General features: G+C 35.1%; 1 protein-coding gene across 1 annotated transcript; it reads right to left on the minus strand.

Moving 5' to 3' along the window:
* Positions 1-479: 479 nt before the first annotated feature.
* LOC108578301 (replication protein-like) lies at positions 480-1,439 on the minus strand. Its single transcript, XM_017941605.1, has one exon. It carries the CDS (start codon positions 1,437-1,439, stop codon positions 480-482), a length of 960 nt encoding a protein of 319 aa, XP_017797094.1.
* Between the last annotated feature and the right edge of the window lie 631 nt (positions 1,440-2,070).

Here is a 2,070-nt window from a genome sequence, read left to right on the forward strand (position 1 = left end):
TTTTAATCATAATTTTGTATGAGTTTTTTTGAACGTATTATATTCTAAAATCTGTAAGTAATTGATTTCAGGTATCCCGAAGGGTGCGTATGGTGTATCCCCCTAAAAAGGACTTTAATAAGGTTTAAATTAGTAGAAAATATACGATTATGCTTTTACCCTTGAAAAAAGGGCGTTATTTAAAAAAACTATAAAAAACAAAATCTTATTTTATTTTTTATAGTTTTAGAGAGGATGCTTTGATCTTTAAAGAATAAGAGTAAGAAAGAAGTGAGAAGAAAGTAAGAAAGAAGTAAGAAAGAAGTGAGAAGAAAGTAAGAAAGAAGTAAGAAAGAAGTGAGAAGAAAGTAAGAAAGAAGTAAGAAAGAAGTGAGAAAGAAGTGAGAAGAAAGTAAGAAAGAAGTGAGAAAGAAGTGAGAAAGAAGTGAGAAGAAAGTACGCCCTTTTTTCATTTCGAGAAATTAAAAACTTAGTCATGACTAAGTTTTTGATTTTGAATAGTCCGTTTCTGTTCCCAATACTTTGAAAACTCGTTTTACAGTTTCTTGATTACAGTTTTTTGGATCCCTCAAGATATTTCCAAGCCAATTTGCAAACGTTGGGTAGTCCATTGTGCCTGCAAGCTCTGAAAGACTGCCTAATTTGCACAGAATTGCGCTGTATTTTGCGATTTGAGGCTCTGTAAGCGGTTTTAGGGATTGTTCCTCTGTCTGATCTCTTTTTGGCGTTTCTGTGGCAATTTGAGCTTGTTTTGGCTTCTGCTTGAACTTGAATGAGAATCCTGTGATCACACGCCCTTTTTTGTGTTGCTCATAACTCGCTGTTATATCTGTTTGTTCGTTAATTTCTCTAATTGCAGGTTCAAGAACACGCTTTTTAAAATCACTCATTGCTTTGTATTCATTAACCCCAATTCCTAGCTGATCTCTGAAATTATTTAGCTCAAAAATAGGGGTTTTACTAACGCTTTTCCACTGAACAAGAAGCTCATAAAGCCTTGCAGAATATACACTTGAAAGTTTGGCAGTTTGACTTAAAAGATATTGCGTAAAGAACTCTTTCACCCCATCAATTCGACTAATTCCATGAACAACTGCCATTGTGAAAGCAAGTTCCATTGCTCCCTCATCATCAAGATATTTTACTTGTTGTATCCAACGGCTTTTTACCAATTTTCCATCTTCATCATAGAAACTAAATCTACGATTGAATAACGTATCTTCTGCCTCTTTCATACGCTGATAAGCATTCTGGCGACTAGTACCAAATACTTCTGCATATCGCATAGCATCAATTCTTAACGGCTTATCTGTACTTAGTCCTGTTCCTGTTTCTCGTGCATCAACAATCGCAAGCTGAACAATATGCAACTCTGCAAGAGTTAGGACTTGGAAAGCTTGATTAAGGCGATTGGTTTTGACAACTAAATCTTTGCTCATATTGGGGTAACCAAACGTCTTTTTAGAGCCATATTATCATTAGTCACTAAAAAGACAAATAAAAATATGTCTTATATGGGTAACTAAACGTCCTTATATGGGTAACTAAACGTCCTTATATGGGTAACTAAACGTCCTTATATAGGGCTTGAAAGCATTGATATATGGGGCATACAGCGATCGGAAAAGCATTTAAAAGCATTTAAAAACATTAAAAGCCATTTTCATCATGAAAATTGCCCTATGTTTTCGCTAAAGCTCAAACTTTTTGCCTTCGCTTTGCTCAGGTAAGGGGCAATTTTTAGCAAATAACAGTAAAGAATCAGAAGAAAAAAAGCATTTAAAAATCTAATTAGCAAGGATACACAAACCCGTATTTATACAAATACTGTCTAGTGACCTTGTAAGGGAGGCTTCGCCCCCTTAACCCCTAAAATCAAGAGCAAAAATGGCACTTCGCTACGCTCGTGTCTTTTCAAAAGCAAAAACGCACGATAGTAAAAATTTGCATGAATTTTTATGCTGAAAAAAGCAGTAATCAGCGAGGGGAATAATCAAACTTTCTTTGGGTCGCTCACACTCCGTGAGCTTTGTTAATTCTGTTTGTAGTCAATATTATTGCCACTTTGAT

This window comes from Habropoda laboriosa, unplaced genomic scaffold, assembly GCF_001263275.1.
Source record: "Habropoda laboriosa isolate 0110345459 unplaced genomic scaffold, ASM126327v1 scaffold6418, whole genome shotgun sequence".
Classification (NCBI taxonomy): Eukaryota; Metazoa; Arthropoda; class Insecta; order Hymenoptera; family Apidae; genus Habropoda; species Habropoda laboriosa.